Raw genomic sequence first — 17,456 nt, forward strand, 5'->3', positions numbered from 1 at the left:
CTGTTTTTTGGGGGTTTTTTTTTGGGGGGGGGGTTTGTGGGGGTTTTTTTGTTTTTTTGTTTTTTGGTTGTTTTTTTGTTTGTTCATGTGTGTATTTATGCACATATATTATACAATATGCAGACTTATATCAACCTTGGACATGCACACACATGCCCTCTCTTTGTGTCATACATGCAAACACAAGGTCTGCACAAATGTTGACCAAGGAGATCAAAAATATCTCTACCCTTTACCCACCAGGCACCGTTACTGAGATTCGAACCCAGGATCCTCAGATTGAAAGTCCAATGCTTTAACGACTCGGCTATTGCGCCCATCGAATTTCTTGAGATAAGTTGCTTGCTAGTTCCATCATGCACACCAACTGTGCAAAACAGGCCTAATCTGTAAGCAACAATCAGCCCCCCTAAGCACAATTTTACTTTGTTGAAGGTGAATGTTGTATGTATGCCATGTTGGTGAAATGTTCTATTTGTGCCATGCAGGTAAACATTGTATGTATATCATGCAGGTAAACGTATGTTTGCCATTTTAGTAAATGTTGTATGTATACTATGTAGGTAAACATTGGTATGTATGCCATGATAATAAATGTTGGTATGTATGCCATGATGGTAAGCAGTATGTATGTCATTTAGTGAAGCATTGTATGTATGTAGGTGGCACTGAGGATCTGAGTGTTCCTGAAAAACTCAAAATGTTTCAAAAAAATTGTCCAACTTTTTCTTAAAAATGGGTTCAGAGGGTTTGGCATTTGTGGAGACTTTGCTGTTTGACCACAAGTCTTTCCTTTTGGTCATATTGTTTAGAAACACATGTTTTATATCTAGGCTGATGCTGTTTTATTTATGTCCTGTGCAGAGCTGACAAGAAAGTGAAGATCTTTGACAGACATGGGGATCAGAAATTTGACATCATTTTACCTGGGTTGGTTTACTTTTCATTGGACAGAGAATGTGTATGTTTGCATGTGCGTGTGTGCATGTGTGCATAAATGTGCATGCTTGTTTGTGTATAGCTGTAGGTGTATAAATCTGGAGTGCATGTTTGGATGTATGTATGAATGATGTACATCTCTGTCAAAATCTGTTTGTCTACAGCTCAGTGTATAGCTGTAAGCACCCTGATATTACATCAATCAATCAATAAATTGATATTTTAAAATGTGTGGCTGAAGTATGTACCAAGTTTGAATATATGCAGAAAATATACTTCACAAACTGATCAGTATTTATAACAGTTTGCAGAATCTAGAAACAGCATAAACAGTAAATGGAATAAGCTGATGATATCATTTAATGTTTTCAATCACACACACACACACACAGAGACACAGACAAACACATACACACAGACACATACAGAGAAATATGCACAGTAACACAGCTATGATAACAGAACCTGTCTAGCACTCATAGATCTATGGAAAATACCAATGCATTACTGAATTAGTTTTGTAATTTGAGGACCCTGCAGTGAGTAGACATTGATATGCAATTATTAGAACTGAACATTTTTCTTTTATTTATTCTTATCTCATTTTATTGAGAAAGATGTATGGGCTGTTCTTGACAGGCTCTGCACTTCCATGGATTGGGACAGTGATGGAGACACCCTGGCTGTTGTTTGCGAGCAGTCCTCCAAGCTTATCCTTTGGGACTCTCTTTCCCATGAGACAAAACAGATCGACAGTGGACTTAAGTGAGTTAACTCACTGCTCTGAGCCAGTACAAAGGCAACTCCCTCAAGTCAGTTAAGAAGGGGAAGTAGTTTGTACATAAAAATGTAAGAAAGAAAAATGCTTTGGACACGGTGTAAATTCTCCTTCATGTAGTCTTCATCCATAGTAGCTTTAAAGGACAGAATTGTTGAGATTTGTTTTGTTTTGTTTATTGTTACAGTTTTGATTTTTGATGACGTCTTTGTTGTTTAGAGTGATATTTTCGAGGAATGCTGCTATCTTTGAAATTGAATCCAATAATAGTTGTGTCTTGTGATCAGACTTTCTTTTCCTTTCACACAGTGTAGATTCTCTTCTGCCAGAATTATAAAGCATCATGTAGTTGAATAGCAGAGGGTTTTTTTTTGTTTTTTGTTGTTGTTTTTTTCATATCTTTGGTCAAGAAATGCTTATATCTGCTTTTACCTAAATTGTTTTCATGTGGTATGCATGCAGTTTTCTTTATTTGTATTTGTATTTCTTTTCATCACAACATATTTCTCTGTGTGAAATTTGGGCTGCTCTCCCCAGGGAGAGCGCGTCGCTACACTACAGCGCCACCCATTTTCTTGTAGTTTTTTCCTGCGTGCAGTTTGATTTGTTTTTCCTGTTGAAGTGGATTTTTCTACAGAATTTTTCCAGGAACAACCCTTTTGTTGCTGTGGGTTCTTTTACGTGCACTAAGTGCATGCTGCACACGGGACCTCAGTTTATCGTCTCATCTGAATGACTAGCGTCCAGACCACCACTTAAGGTCTAGTGGAGGGGGAGAAAATATTGGCGGCCGAGCCGTGATTTGAACCAGCACACTCAGATTCTCTCGCTTCCTAGGCGGTCTAAGTGGTCAGTGTTTTATTCAACCTGTAACTTGGTATGATATCATCGTGCACAGGATCATGTTTTGGAGGGGAGGGGGGCTTGCAGATTAGCAGCTTGCTTGCACACTCTTTCTTTCCTAAATTCTTCTTCTTCTTCTTCGTTCGTGGACTGCAACTCCCACATTCACTCGTATGCACACGAGTGGGCTTTTATGTGTATGACCGTTTTTACCCCGCCATGTAGGCAGCCATACTCTGTTTTCAGGGGTGTGCATGCTGGGTATGTTCTTGTTTCCATAACCCACCGAACGCTGACATGGATTACAGGATCTTTAACATGCGTATTTGATCTTCTGCTTGCATATACACACGAAGGGGGTTCAGACACTAGCAGGTCTGCACATATGTTGACCTGGGAGATCGTAAAAATCTCCACCCTTCACCCACCAGGCGCCGTCACCGTGATTCGAACCCGGGACCCTCAGATTGACAGTCCAACGCTTTAACCACTCAGCTATTGCGCCAGTCATTTCCTTAATTCAACGTCTGTTCACTTTGAATAATATTAGATTTGTCATGTGTGTGTGTGTTTGTGTCTAGGAGAGTGTGGTGGGGATGGTACTTTAATGGGGATACACAGAGAAATGATAAACTAGAACAATACAATCAACAATTCGTAAATATCTTGCACACTCTTGTTTGTTTGTGTGTGTGTGTGTGTGTATGCATGTGCGTGTGTGTTTGTGCTTGCACACATATTCATGTGACCTTTGTTTATGTTTGTATGCAGTCATTTTTTTTTTTTGTCTTTTTTTTTTAAGGGACACTATGACATTTTTGCTTTGGGCAAAGACTTCTCAGCTGCTAGCGGTGGGAACAACCAAGGGTAATCTGCTCATTTACAACCACCAGACTGACAGGTGAGTCATCTTCCTTTCTTCTTTCCTTTTTTTTTTCTTAGTCCTGTCACCTTCATGACCCACCTTGCTGCAGGTGATAGGGTAGGAATGCAAATACATCCAGGTGCATGTAGACAACAGGAAATATCTACCTCCACACTGTTACCTTCATACACGTATAGATCTGTACACATTGTCTTACACCAATGAAAAAAATAACACATCATGTGTATAAATGAAACTATAACTTTCAGTTTCAAGGAGGCGTCACTGCATTTGGACAATGCCATATATGATACACTACATCTGTTAGGCAGATGCCTGACCAGCAGCATAACCCAATGTGCTCAGTCAGACTTTGAGTGCATGCCTATATATTTGTGTACCTAACAGAGTGGATTTCTTCAACAGAATTTTGCCAGAGGACAACCTTTTTGTTGCCATGGGTTCTTTGTCAGTGCACCAAATGCGTGCTGAACATGGGACCTGGGTTTATCGTCTCATCTGAATGACTGGATGCTCAGTTTGATTTGTCCTGTCTTCTTCTTCTTTGTTCGTGGGCTGCAACTCCCACGTTCACTCGTATATACACGAGTGGGCTTTTACGTGTATGACCGTTTTTACCCTGCCGTGTAGGCAGCCATACTCCGCTTTCGGGGGTGTGCATGCTGGGTATGTACTTGTTTCCATAACCCACCAAACGCTGACATGGATTACAGGATTTTTAACGTGCATATTTATCTTTTGCTTGCGTATACACACGAAGGGGGTTCAGGCACTAGGAGGTCTGCACATATGTTGACCTGGGAGATCCGAAAAATCTCCACCCTTTACCCACCAGGCGCCGTCACCAAGATTCAAACCCGGGACCCTTAGATTGAAAGTCCAACGCTTTAAACATTCGGCTATTGCGCCCGTCGATTTGTCCTGTCAAACCAAGGGGAAAGGGTGAGAGCAGGAATCAAACTCAGGCCCTGACAGACACTTACTGGCAGACGAGCATCTAAACCATTCTGCCACCTTCCTCCTTCAGAAATTGGGAATGTAAAATGGCAGCTCTGCCTTGGTCATGGAGGTTTTCTTCACACCTCTCTTTTGTGCATATGCTTAACTCTCTCCATACAAACGGCGAAAGAGACGACGTTAACAGCGTTTCAGCCCAATTACCATCATCAAAATATTGCAAGTGGAAGGCTCTTATACTGAAGAGGTGAATGTTGACAAAGAATACCACAATTCTGATGACGGAAGCTAAAGGTTGGGTCATTCAGACACCCACTGGACATCCGAGGGGTCTGTGTAGAGGAGAAGAGAGGACTGACCGTACTGAGTGAGTTAAACACTATGCTAAACCTTCTGGGAAGGGAGTGATTAATGCGGGCTTACTTTCACTTCAGACCATACTGTTGACTAATGATGTGCACAAACATACACTGACACATTTACAGTGTCCAGGATTTACAGGGTGTCAGACACATTTAATATCATGTGATGACAGGAGAGAGAGACATAGAGAGACACAGAGAGAGTTATTAAACAGTAAATGCTGTTTTACTCCTGTCTTTGTGAAACAAAAGTTTTGCTGGCTAAAAAAAACAACTGTACATACATTACTGAGGCAGAACCCACTGAAATTTTGTTGTTGTTGTTGATAGATTTTCTGTTTTCCTTTTCTTTTTCTCTCCTTATTTTATTTTATTTTTTTTTTATTTTTATTATTATTTTTTTTCAATTCTTCCTGTTTACATCCATTCAAACCTTCATCCACTTGTTTATTCATTCCTTCACTGATTGATACATTCTTCCTCTTTTTGTCCCTTAACTCCATAAAGAGACACTGGAGTTCCACAGAGAACAGCTCACCACACTGCTCCAGGTCTGTCAGTTGTGTGTCAAAGCCTGGGTCTCTGCAAATGGTTTTCCATTCCATTCTGCAATGTTGTCTGTGCGTCATATTTTTGTCTTTGATTCCCTCTCCCTCCGTCAGTAGTTCCCTGGAAGATTGTCTAAAGCAAGGCCGTTGGATCTCGTTACGTGGCCGTACCAGTGTAGCTTTCTGTTTTTTAATTGATGTCAGCAGATTTTGTTAACTCATTCTACTCCACGCACAAGATAACTTGTACCATGATTACTTCCTCTGTGGACCAGGTACGAGTATTCTCGTACCACCACACTATTCTAATTTCATTCATTCTTGCTCGGTACAGTTGGCATTCTAAATTGAACCGTTTACTGATTCCTAATGTATGAAAATGAAGTTTTGTTTGACTGATTAAAACAACAATTTTCCATCAATTTTTGCTGTTTTAGTGAACCACCCTGTGTTGTTTTTCTGCAGTGGTCTCATGTAGTGCTGGTCCAGGGGAGTTGTAGCAGGCATGTAGCAGTGGGGTATAATGAGTTAAGGTCCCATACTGCTTGATGAATAGGCACAGTTCATTGGTGATGTGGTGATGCAGTGTGTCTAATGATAATAATAATAATAATAATAAATATTCATACAGCGCTGAATCTCTTAACGCAGAATCTTGTCTGATGAGTAGTATCTTGAGATGACACCTCGTTTCCATGGCTTGAATTCATCCACTGTGGCACAAACCAGCAAGGTGTCAGTGATGGGCAAACACACAAAGAAGATCACCTGCGGGGCATGGAGCCAGCGGGCGCTGCTGGCCCTGGGGAGTGAGGACCGCTCCGTCACCATCAGCAACGCAGAGGGCGACACCGTCCACCAGGTCCACCTCCGCGGAGACCCTCACAACCTGCAGTTCTCGGAAATGAAACGGGAGGAGAGGAGCACCTCCAAGGAAAACACGGTATGGAGTTTGTCTGATGTCCTGTTAACTGTTACCTATTTCACTAACTTGGTGTGAAGTTTGATGTCCTGTTAACTGTTACCTATTTCACTAACTTGGTATGAAGTTTGTCTGATGTCCTGTTAACTGTTACCTATCCACTAACTTCGTATGAAATTCGTCTGATGTCCTGTTAACTGTTACCTGTCCACTAACTTGGTGTGAAGTTTGATGTCCTGTTAACTGTTACCTACCCACTAACTTGGTATGGAGTTTGTCTGATGTCCTGTTAACTGTTACCTATCCACTAACTTGGTATGAAGTTTGATGTCCTGTTAACTGTTACCTACCCACTAACTTGGTATGAAGTTTGTCTGATGTCCTGTTAACTGTTACCTATCCACTAACTTGGTATGAAGTTTGTCTGATGTCCTGTTAACTGTTGTGGGGGGTGTTGTGTGTGTGCATATGCTGTTTGTCTCAGTCTATGTTTGTTTTTATAGCAGGCTTTGAGCAGTTCGCAGATATGAAATGGGAAGAGAGGAGCATGGTGAAGGAAGACATGGTATGAAATTGTCTAATATCCTGTTACATCCCTTGACTTCTGCTGATTTTGTCAGGGCATCAGTTTGATACAACTCTCAGTAAAAAGACTGTAAATTCGAAAAAAAACCAGCAAAGGTATGAAAGACAGTTTGCTTGAGGGAAGTGGATTTTGGATGTGGGGGAAGATTGAGGGGGGGAAGAAGATTTTAGTGGTATGTGTGGGGAGGGGGATGAGTGGGGGTTGTGTGCGTGTGTGTGCTTATGTCACTTGTTTAAAAGCTTGTCTTTGTATCAGTCCATGTTTGTTTTTATTGCACACTTAATGCAATTCTCAGAAATGAAATGCAAAGAGAGGAACACCTTGAAGGAAAAACATGGGGAAAAAATCGCCTGTTATCTCTGTCAGTGAAAAGATGTAAAACTGAAGAACAGCAGTGGTATCAAATAGGAATTGTTTGAGGGAAGTGGATGTAGGATGTTGCAGAAGATTTAGGGGAAGAAGATTTGAGTGGTGTGTGTGTGTGTGTCCATGTGTGTATGTGTCTGCATGTGTTGTTTGTTTAAATGCTTGTCTTTATCCCAGTCTATGTTTGTTTTTATAGCACACTTTATGTAATTTTGGTTTATGGTACAGTATTGGCATAGAATGATATTAATACATATAATTTTTATGTGCAGTTGCATTTCCGTTGCACAGATCCTATGAATCTATTTTTTGACTTAAATTTATGTTTACAGACCTACCTAAATTGGATAAATGTTTATTATTCATTCTAATGTGTGCACATACATGCATGCATGTAAGCAGGTGCACACACACACACACATGCTCACACAAATGCGCATGTGCGCACGCACGCACGCGCACACACACACACACACACACACACACACACACACACACACACAGATACACAACTCTCATGTGACTTGCATTCTCACAGACACAATGACCCAACTCTCAGCTGACAAAAGAATGTACCTTCTTTTCAAGTGCACGCGCACGGGCTCGCACACACACACACACACACACACACACACACACAGCACTTACAGGGACACACACACATATCAATGTATACAAGACTGTTTCCACAAATAAGTACATGCCCACATATGCTCGTCTGTCACCACAAATATGTTGCAAAGCATGAAAAAGTCTGTATTTCTAAGATCTTGCGGTACCATTAACAGCTGGGAGAACAAGAGTGCAAGCCTCATTTGTGGATTTTTTGTTTTTTTCTGTCGCATGCTCATGCCCTGAGTTGAGTGTGCAGTCGGTTGAAATGGAAGTGAAGGATTTGGACCCCACACATTTCAGGATTATCCATTTCACAGGTGCATCTTTTGGGGTGTTAGTGTTACCCTAATTCTCTAACCAACACTGCACATGTCTGCATCTCCCAGGCTTCGTTGGCTCCAGGCAATATTGGAAGGAGTTTCAGTTTCAGGTTCTCAAGGACGTGTCACTGCGTTTGGGCAAGCCTATATACACTACACCACATCTGCTAGGCAGATGCCTGACCAGCAGCATAACCCAACACGTTTAGTTAGGCCTTGAGTGCATCACATATATATTTGTGTACCTATCAGAATGGATTTCTTCTACATAATTTTGCCAGAGGAAAACACTCATTGCCATGGGTTCTTTTTCAGTGCACCAAGTGCGTGCTGCACAAGGGACCTTGGTTTATTGTCTCATCCGAACGACCAGACGCTCAGTTTGTTTTTCCAGTCGAACTTGGGAGAGAGGGCAAGAGTGGAAATCAAACCCAGGTCTTCACGGACTCTCTGAATTGGCAGACGAGCATCTTAACCATTCTGCCACCTTCATCCCTAATATTGAAAGGAAGTGTAGAGTACAACCTTGTCACATAGTTCCGGTCCTTGTAACCAGTATGTGCGAAAGGGTATTAAACAAAATTCCTCCTCACAGGCCCAGACCAAAAAAGGACTTCCATGGCAGCATTGTCATGATTATCACCATCATGATTCATCTCATCAAAGTACAGAAAAAAAAAATGTCCCAAATATACTCTGAGGCACCAAAAACAGCTGTTGGGTTTTTTTTTTCAATTTTCAGTTGAGTGTGAACGTGGGTCGAGAGAGCCTGTTTTTCTTCAATCTGGATGACTCTGAAAACCCCATAGACCTGGCCTTTCAGCAGCGCTACGGTAGCATCGTATCATACCAGTGGTGAGGACTTGTGTTGTCTTGATTCAGAGACATGACTTCCGATGTTTTGACTTGTGTTGTCTTGATTCAGAGACATGACTTTGGATGTTTTGACTTGTGTTGTCTTGATTCAGAGACATGACTTTGGATGTTTTGGCTTGTGTTGTCTTGATTCAGAGACATGACTTTGGACGTTTTGGCTTGTGTTGTCTTCATTCAGAGACATGACTTTGGACGTTTTGGCTTGTGTTGTCTTGATTCAGAGACATGACTTTGGATGTTTTGGCTTGTGTTGTCCGATTCAGGGGCATGACTTTGGATGTTTTGGCTTGTGTTGTCTTGATTCAGAGACATGACTTTGGATGTTTTGGCTTGTGTTGTCCGATTCAGACATGACTTTGGATGTTTTGGCTTGTGTTGTCTTGATTCAGAGACATGACTTTGGATGTTTTGGCTTGTGTTGTCCGATTCAGAGACATGACTTTGGATGTTTTGGCTTGTGTTTTCCGATTCAGAGGCATGACTTTGGGAATTTTGGCTTGTGTTGTCCGATTCAGAGGCATGACTTTGGGAATTTTGGCTTGTGTTGGCTGATTCTAACATCTGTTTTGGAGATTTTTGCTTTTGTTTGTCTAATGTTAATATCTTGTGTTGTCAGATTCAGAGAGAGGTGTACCGCTTGGAGAGAAAAGTTGTACCGCTTATTCATCAGTTGCTAGCAGACAGAAAGATATTCTTTATTGAGGTGAATTGGAATAGAACTAACACTGTTCTAGGGAAGTCTTCCACTTAATCTGGTTCAGCAGGCAAGCACAACTACTGAAGTCGGTAATGGTTCAGTTGATATATATTGAATCCAAACAAGCACCTCTGAGTGTGATGAAAGTGACTCAGCAGCAGTGGAGAGTGTCATGCAGAGTGTGGCAACCTGTTGTTGATAACGCCTTGTGTTCTCAGACTGTAACAATGTGCGGCTGTATACAGATGATTCTCAGAAGAGATTGAGAGACAGAAGGGAGAGAGAGAGAGAGATTCAGGCCCTGATGTTCTTGCAATCCATACGGAAGAGGAAGAAGCATACCTAAAATTAGTCTTGGTGTGTGTGTGTGTGGGTGTGTGTATGTGTGTATGTGCTGAATTTTGCATACTCCAGCTTAGAAAAATGTTTGTTTCTCCAATTGATATTTGTATGTCATTTCCTTTAGGTATGCATTTACATTAGTTTATTAGGTTTGGTGTTTTTAATTCTACATTTTGAAGACAAAAACAATTACCAAGATAGATAATCAGGTCCAGTATTTTATCTTTTTTTGTAGCTATTTTCATTTGTGCCAAAAAGTATTAATGTGATGTTGAATGTCAGCCTCTCAAAATAGACACAGAATATTTCAAAATGTTTTTTTTATTTTTTTTTTATTGATTCTCACCAGAAGTGGTGTGTTTGGTATCCACTTCATGAATTTCTTTCCACCTTGTAGAAGTTGCGCTTTACAGGACTGAAATATGTGTGCAGGTTTGGTGATGGCTACATCCTCATTGGCTTTTCTAGTGGCTACTTCATTGTTATCTCCACTTACATGAAGGAAATTGGACAGGTGAGACTGAGAGGTCTGTGTTAGATCAGACTGTGTTTCTCAGATTTAGTCCTTATCAGTTCAAGCTGCTTGATGTGTTCTGGAAACATTTGTTTTGTGTATTGGTTTGACAATGGTGCTGAGTTACACATGATATATGCTCAACTTATCTAAACATTATCTGGGCTCTGTTTTCTTGTAAAGTGATATATACAGCGAGAGCATGTCTTTTTTTGTGTTTTTGTTTTGAGAACTCTGGAAATTTTAGCTTCAAGTGTCTGATTGTGAAAAAAGACTTAAGGTCTGGCTGCATAATTGTATGTGTGTATATGTGTATGTGATTGTGTGCATGTGTGTGTGTGTGTGTGTGATTGTGTGCATGTGTGTGTGTGTGTGCTGTGTGCAGGAACTGTTCCAAGCCAGAAACCACAAGAACCGCCTGAACGACATCGCTGTGTCAACAACCCTGGGTAAAGCTGCTTCAGCCGGAGATAACTGGTATGTGGAGTAGCAGCGCTGTGATAAAGCGTCTGACTAGGAAGCGAGAGAACCTGAACACATGGCATTGAATCCCTCACTTGCCAATATTTTCTCCCCCTCCACTAGATCTGGATTGGTGGTCTGGATGCTAGTCTTTCAGATGAGGCGATAAACCAAGATCCCACGTGTTACATGTGCTTAGTGCATGTAAAAGAACCCATGGCAACAAAAGGGTTGTCCCTGGCAAAATTATGTAGAAAACATCCACTTTGATAATAAGACAAATACACTTGCAGGCAGTCCACTTTGATAATAAGACAAATACACTTGCAGGCAGTAAAAAAAAAAAAAGGGTGGTGGTGGTGCTGTACTGTAGTGATGCTCTTTCTCTGGGGAGAGCAGCTCGAATTTCACTCAGAGAAGTTTTCTGTGACAAAAAAGGAATACAATACAATACAGTACAGTACAGTACAGTACAATAACATTACAACACAATACAGTACAGTATAGTACAGGACAGGACAGTGCAATACAATACAGTACAATACAATTCTGCAATGGAATACACTACAACACAATACAGTGTTAACCAATTTTGTTTCTTTCCATGCATGGTCATTTTTCTCCTTCCCTTTCAGCCAGCAGTGTGGGACAGGATAATCAGTTGTGGCTGAGGGACAGGGGGATAAGGGCTGAGGGACAGGGGGATAAGGGCTGAGGGACAGGGGGAGAAGGGCTGAGGGACAGGAGGATAAGGGCTGAGGGACAGGAGGATAAGGGCTGAGGGACAGGGGGATAAGGGCTGAGGGACAGGGGGATAAGGGCTGAGGGACAGGGGGATAAGGGCTGAGGGACAGGGGGAGGACAGGGGGATAAGGGCTGAGGGACAGGGGGATAAGGGCTGAGGGACAGGAGGATAAGGGCTGAGGGACAGGGGGATAAGGGCTGAGGGACAGGGGGAGGACAGGGGGAGAAGGGCTGAGGGACAGGAGGACAAGGGCTGAGGGACAAGGGGATAAGGGCTGAGGGATAAGGGCTGAGGGACAGGGGGATAAGGGCTGAGGGACAGGAGGATAAGGGCTGATGGACAGGGGGATAAGGGCTGAGGGACAGGGGGATAAGGGCTGATGGACAGGGGGATAAGGGCTGAGGGACAGGAGGATAAGGGCTGATGGACAAGGGGATAAGGGCTGAGGGACAGGGGGAGGACAGGGGGAGAAGGGCTGAGGGACAGGGGGACAAGGGCTGAGGGACAGGGGGAGAAGGGCTGAGGGACAGGGGGATAAGGGCTGAGGGACAAGGGGATAAGGGCTGAGGGACAGGGGGAGAAGGGCTGAGGGACAGGGGGACAAGGGCTGAGGGACAGGGGGATAAGGGCTGAGGGACAGGGGGACAAGGGCTGAGGAACATGGGGATAAGGGCTGAGGGACAGGGGGATAAGGGCTGAGGGACAGGGGGACAAGGGCTGAGGGACAGGAGGAGACCTGGGGTGGGTTGTATGAGCGAACTCAGCAGCGCTAAGTTTGCTTATCGTTAAGAATGTTCCCAAGTCCACAGTTAATTCCATATACTTGGGAACATTCTTAACTCAAAAGCAAACGTTGCACTGCAAAGATCGCCTCCTGCAACCCGGTCTTGGGGAGAGTGGATGTGATTTGATGGTACCAACACCATAGACTGAATGGCAGCCATGAAACCATCACTTGTATTTTGATCAATTTCAGTTTACATTTGCATTAAAGATATTAACATCACACAGCTCATTTTTCATTTCATAAGAAAATAAAGCTACCCTTGAAGGTACTTGAAATGTAGAAAATAAAACGAAATTAAAGAATCAAGTTGAAATTATGCATTGCCATTTTGTTGAGCGTGCAATGCGCGAGTCAAAACACAACTGGCAACCCAACCAAATTGTTAAAATAAAGGACTAACTCATGACATAGATGGGCTTTCTCGCTACCAATAGAATCTAGAAAGATTCCCCAAGCTAAAGGTACTAGTATTTTTGTCAACAAACTCTATGCAAACCAGGAAAAGTCTGAATATTTCAGTGACAAGTTATCTCATCACTGTGGCAGCGAAGCGTACACCGCTGTGCTGAGGAATTATCTCATCATACAGGCAGCACAAGGCAGTGTTTTTTTTCCAGTGTCAGCATCCACATCCAACAAATAAATGGGACATAGCACAGAGTTTGTTGGAGAAACACTGTATGCATGAATAGTTGTGCATAGGTAAGAAGTAGCTGCTGTTGTCTGTCTTCGAAATAGGTGTGGGTACACAGTGTATCAATGTGTTTAAGAAAAAGGAGTATGCTTGATAAATGTGTCAACATAGATATATATCATATGACTAATGTATGATGTCAAAATGTCTCTATTGTAATTTGTTTGCTTTTGAAAGAATAGAACCTTCTTTGCAAGGAGGAAACATATTGTTTTTCAGTGTCTAAATCCATTATGTTTTTTTAAAGTGAGGCAGCATATCCTGTTCCAGTGTCAATATCCATGACTTTTTTTTTTTTTTTAAGTGAGTCAGTGTGTTTTTTCCAGTGTCAAAATCCACAACTTTTTTTTTTTTACATGAGTCCGTGTTTTTTCCAGTGTCAAAATCCACAACATATTTTTTTTAAGCGAGGTAGTGTGTTTTTCGGTGTCAAAATCCACAAGTTTTTTTTTTTTTTTTTTTTTTTTTTTCAAGCAAGGCATTGTGTTTTGTTCCAGTTTCAAAATCCACAGCATTTTTTGAAGTGAGTCAGTATGTTTTTCCAGTGTCAAAATCCACATTATTTTTTAAGTGAGGCAGTGTGTTTTTCCAGCATCAAAATCAATGACTTTTTTTTATCTTTTTTTTTTTTTTTTAACGAGTCAGTGTTTTATTCCAGCATAAATCTACGACATTTTTTTTTTTTCACAGTGAGTCTGTGCATTTTGTTGCAGCGTCAAAATCCACTTCTTTGATGTTTTTTTAAGCGAGTCAGATGTGTTTTTCCAGAGTCAAAATCCACAACATTATTTTTAAAGCGAGGCAGTGTGTTTTTCCAGTGTCAAAATTCACAACATTATTTTTAAACGAGGCAGTGTGTTTTTCCAGTGTCAAAATCCACAACATTATTTTTAAAGCGAGGCAGTGTGTTTTTCCAGTGTCAAAATCCACAACATTATTTTTAATGCGAGGCAGTGTGTTTTTCCAGTGTCAAAATCCACCACTTTTTTTTTTTTTTTTTTTTTTTAGGGAGTCCGTGTGTGTTTTGTTGCAGCATACAAAAATCCACAACATTTTTTTTTTCCTTTTCTTTTTTTAAAGTGAGTCCGTGTGTGTTTTGTTCCAGCATCAAAATCCATGACCTGACAGAGTTCAAGGACGTGTACGCCATCATCACGCTGGACGACGAGCGCACCCTGGACAAGATGGCCTGGTCGGACGATGGTCAGTTGCTGGCAGTGACCACTCCCCGCGGAGCCCTCCACGTCTACCTGGCCAGGCTGCCCATGCTGCACTCCCTCTTCCTGACCCGCATCGCACACCTCACGTCCCTCATGGAGGTCACCGTGGAGGACTTTGTGCAAGGGGTGAGGGGGAGGGTGTGGATTCGCAGCACATGATCTGATTTGCAGCTTGTGATCAGTGGTTTCAGGACTTCCACCTCGCCTCCCTCATGGAGGTTGCCGTGGAGGACTCTGTGCAAGGGGTGAAAGCGGTGGATTTGAGGCAAATGATCTGTACATGATCTTATTCGCAGCACATGATCTGTACATGATCCTATTTGCAGTACATGATCTGATTTGCAGCTTGTGATCAGTGGTTTCAAGACTTCCACCTCACCTCCCTCATGGAGGTTGCTGTGGAGGACTCTGTGCAAGGGGTGAGAGCAGTGGATTTGAGGCAAAGGATCTTATTTGCAGCACATGATCTTATTTGGAGCATATGATCTGTACATGATCTTATTTGGAGCACATGATCTGTACATGATCTTATTTGGAGCACATGATGTGTACATGATCTTATTTGCAGCACACGATAACACACAATCTTATTTGCAGCATACAGTCTTGTTTGCAGCTTGTGATCGATGGTTTCAAGACTGCCACCTCACCTCTTTCATTCATGGAGGTCACTGTGCAAGCTGTGAGAGGGAGGGGGTGGATTCGCAGCACATGATCTGTACATGATCTTATTTGCAGCACACGATAGCACATGATCGTATTTGCAGCATACAGTCTTGTTTGCAGCTTGTGATTGATGGTTTCAAGACTGCCACCTCACCTCTCTCATTCATGGAGGTCACTGTGCAAGCTGTGAGAGGGAGGGGGTGGATTCGCAGCACATGATCTTATTTGCAGCACATGATCTGTACATGATCTTATTTGCAGCACATGATCTGTACATGATCTTATTTGCAGCACATGATCTGTACATGATCTTATTTGCAGCACATGATCTGTACATGATCTTATTTGCAGCACATGATCTTATTTGCAGCACATGATCTTATTTGCAGCACATGATCTGTACATGATCTTATTTGCAGCACACGATAGCACATGATCTTGTTTGCAGCTTGTGATTGATGGTTTCAAGACTGCCACCTCACCTCTCTCATTCATGGAGGTCACTGTGCAAGCTGTGAGAGGCAGGGGGTGGATTCGCAGCACACACAGCACATGATCTTATTCACAGCACATGATCTTATTTGCAGCTTGTAATCAGTGGTTTCAAGACTTCCACCTCACCTCCCTCATGGAGGTTACTGTGGAGGACTCAGTGCAAGGAGTGAGGGGGAGGGGTTTCCAGCACACTCTCTGAGAGCTTGTGATCAATGGTTTCAACACTTCACGACTCTTTATCTTGGCTTCAAACAGAATAATTTTGGTATACCACTCCACATCTAAAAAAGATCACACACAAAAAAACAAAACAGTAGCTGCTCATGTATGCTCTCTCAGCTCTCTCCCACCACCACTCACACACACACACACACACACACACACACACACACACACACACACACTTTCCACGTGAAATTACTACAAAACACAATTGTAAGACCACTGCAGAGCTAGTGTGTTCATCCCAGTTTATCTGATACTCACAGAGAGAGAATGATGACAATAAAATGTCAGTGATAAGAATAACAATACTAAAAACTATTCACCATCACAACACAAATCTCTACAACAATCATGAGATTGTAGTAAAAGAAATAAACCAGTGCAGCGAAACAAAGGGAATTCTTTTAAAGCTTAGTCTTTTTTGAAGGACAATGACTTGGAGGAAAGATTGCACTGGCTCTTAGAGCTTGCAGCCCTGGGTGCTAGTTTGTTGGTGGACACCCTCACAATACTGATTGTCTAAAGTCCTCTTTGCCAAGACAGTGGGGATGTAACTTGGGCAAGACACTCTCCCCTACAATCAAATTCTAGTCCAGATATTTGGGACAGCTGTTCTGAGGGTCCTAGTAGGAAACGACAATGATACACTTTGTGTGTGGAGGCCATGAAGGTTTTATTGAGTGGTTTCGAGAGTCTGATTTATTTGATACTTTGTTGTAGTTTTGCATGTTCTTCAGAAGGACACTGTACCCCAATTATCTACACTACACTCAGGTGTGAACAGGTGCCTATCTTTGGTTGGGGAAGGTTAGAACGATGGAAGGAGAGGATTGGGCTCCACCTTCTCTGCTGAGCCCTCGGCACAGTGGATAAGAATTCACTCCCCCAGTGGCTGTGAAAAGCTATATTACCTCTAACATTTTAACGTTAAATACGTGTATACACATGTGGAGGATCAGATCATCTTTTAAAGATTTTGCTGCCCATATCCATGTTATGTTGGTTATTGGAAACTTATGCACGTAGTACATACACACAAACACACCCTTGAATGGAATAAGGCTGCCAAGATGGCTAAGAACAATCTCACTTGTGAAAGGCCCTTGTAGAAACATGTGGACAATGGAATTGTTGCCCTCAAAAGCAGAAGTGCTTACATGTAATGGGTTGATCAAGAGGTAAATGTGCACTAATGATTACACATGATGTGGGTGCTTGAACAGGTAATTGAGTGTGTATGGATGCATATATGAATGGTTGATTTGTGTTTGTGGTTCACTGGATGTTTTAAACACCATGCATTTGTTTTTTAAGCCTGCATATTCTGAATGTGTTTCATACACGCGCAACCTGGAAACAGGAGAAACGTGTGACTATTGCAACAGAAGTGGAACCATCGTTTGTGGGCGTTGGTCCGTCACACGTTGCCATGGGAATGAACAATCGTGCCTGGTTCTACACACTGGGAGAGAACGGTGAGAGCCAGAGCGGCAGTGGGTTTGTTGTGGAAAAGTGATGGCAAAAAGACACATTGCTCAGGGCTGGTGGGTGAAGAAGTGGCACTGAACACTGAACGTTGATCATGCATCAGTTGTAGGCCATTGCGCAAAC

At 42.2% G+C, this 17,456-nt stretch overlaps 1 protein-coding gene across 1 annotated transcript in view; it reads left to right on the top strand.

Moving 5' to 3' along the window:
- Positions 1 to 864: 864 nt before the first annotated feature.
- LOC143298883 (WD repeat-containing protein 19-like) overlaps positions 865 to 17,456 on the top strand; it is a 59,012-nt gene continuing 42,420 nt past the window's right edge. Inside the window, exons 1-9 of the mRNA XM_076611891.1 lie at positions 865 to 930; positions 1,579 to 1,704; positions 3,363 to 3,461; positions 6,043 to 6,256; positions 8,865 to 8,977; positions 10,470 to 10,551; positions 10,937 to 11,028; positions 14,345 to 14,585; positions 17,206 to 17,320. Coding sequence (XP_076468006.1) covers positions 1,592 to 1,704; positions 3,363 to 3,461; positions 6,043 to 6,256; positions 8,865 to 8,977; positions 10,470 to 10,551; positions 10,937 to 11,028; positions 14,345 to 14,585; positions 17,206 to 17,320 — 1,069 coding nt within the window. The 5' untranslated portion in view covers positions 865 to 930; positions 1,579 to 1,591. The remainder of the gene's footprint in view (positions 931 to 1,578; positions 1,705 to 3,362; positions 3,462 to 6,042; positions 6,257 to 8,864; positions 8,978 to 10,469; positions 10,552 to 10,936; positions 11,029 to 14,344; positions 14,586 to 17,205; positions 17,321 to 17,456) is intronic.

The sequence above is a fragment of the Babylonia areolata genome, chromosome 24, assembly GCF_041734735.1.
Source record: "Babylonia areolata isolate BAREFJ2019XMU chromosome 24, ASM4173473v1, whole genome shotgun sequence".
In the NCBI taxonomy this organism is placed as follows: domain Eukaryota; kingdom Metazoa; phylum Mollusca; class Gastropoda; order Neogastropoda; family Buccinidae; genus Babylonia; species Babylonia areolata.